This window comes from Trichinella spiralis (assembly GCF_000181795.1).
Source record: "Trichinella spiralis strain ISS 195 chromosome Unknown Scfld1978, whole genome shotgun sequence".
In the NCBI taxonomy this organism is placed as follows: Eukaryota; Metazoa; Nematoda; class Enoplea; order Trichinellida; family Trichinellidae; genus Trichinella; species Trichinella spiralis.
The window spans coordinates 1-1,238 of NW_003528917.1; the positions used below are offsets into that span (position 1 = coordinate 1).

The 1,238-nt window shown below is 43.9% G+C and overlaps 1 protein-coding gene across 1 annotated transcript; it reads left to right on the forward strand.

The window, feature by feature from the left end:
- Window positions 1-476: 476 nt before the first annotated feature.
- Tsp_14119 (conserved hypothetical protein) lies at window positions 477-1,180 on the forward strand. Its single transcript, XM_003368740.1, has 2 exons — window positions 477-596; window positions 782-1,180. The coding sequence occupies exons 1-2, from the start codon at window positions 477-479 to the stop codon at window positions 1,178-1,180; spliced, it is 519 nt and encodes a 172-aa protein (XP_003368788.1).
- The last annotated feature ends 58 nt before the right edge of the window (window positions 1,181-1,238 follow it).

Genomic DNA, 1,238 nt, shown 5'->3' on the forward strand with positions numbered 1-1,238 from the left:
GACTGCGTTCATTTTCCCAATTCATGAAGACATGTGACATGAAGTTATGTGCATTAGAACACCGCCTATTTCGCCGCTTCTCTGATAAACGATGATCGAAACAGCATCCAGCGTGGTATGAATGAATCAGCCTTGAACCTTGTAAAACCTGCGCGTGGACAAAGAAAGATCAGTTGAGATCAGCATGGCTTTCGAATTCCAACACAACGCCCAAGTCCCAGAACAAAATAACAACATCCTGGATATCAAAAACTCGATGTTCGTTCGTTATGCTGTAAAACTGACAACGAATCGGCAGTTTACCGAGTTGGGACGGCGGGTTGCAAGACTTGAAACCTCGACTTATTAACAAAAAAAAATTGCGCTACCGAATCTGATACCACCGCTAAGTAACTTGAAGAATGGTTCATATCTATTGGCAAAATCTATGACAAAGTGCACATCGCATGTTATCATTTATTGCATCAAATCTTTTAATGAGAACGCTTTTTAAAGATGGAAATGCAGAGAACTACAATTTATCAGATAAATTCATCTTTACTGTTCTAATAATAATTCTTGATGAAATCGACAAACTGTTAAAGTTAAGTTTAGAAGTAATTAAACCTCTGGTCCAGTTCTGCTGGATCAACACTGCGACAGACAATCCCACATCATTTATTGCTCTTGCCAGTTCTTCTGGCTGATGCTGCCTTGATCACCATACTATCGGAGAAGGGTCGAAGTAGTTGGTGTTCTGATATGCGGGCCTTCATGCCAATGTAACGAGCCGCTCTCTCAGGCAGGCTCATTCACATCCGCAATCGCGCTATTAGCGCATTCGTCGCTAAGCGACGACGAGTCGGTGTCCAACGGTGGGTTTCCCCGCGCGGTCATCTCCGCTTGGCTTCCGCCTGCGTTGCTTCCCTTTCTTCCGGCTTCACGCTTTCCTGATGATATTGTAACAGTCAAAAAGCAGGTAGAGAGTGTAGTGCATATTAGCAACTACGAACAAGAACCGTCGGCATACGTCACACCAAACTCAGCAATTTCTATTGAGAATTTGATGCATATTGTCCATCGCATTATCACAATTAAGGAATCGAGCAGTCATGTCAACCATCGAACCTTCATTGTCATAGACCCGCAGAAGCGTAGCGGAATCTGCGTAAAAATACTCGACGACGTACATGATGGGTAACAGCCGCGGAAAATTTGCAGAGAGATGCCGACCACGTGTGCATTTGACGTGAGACGCA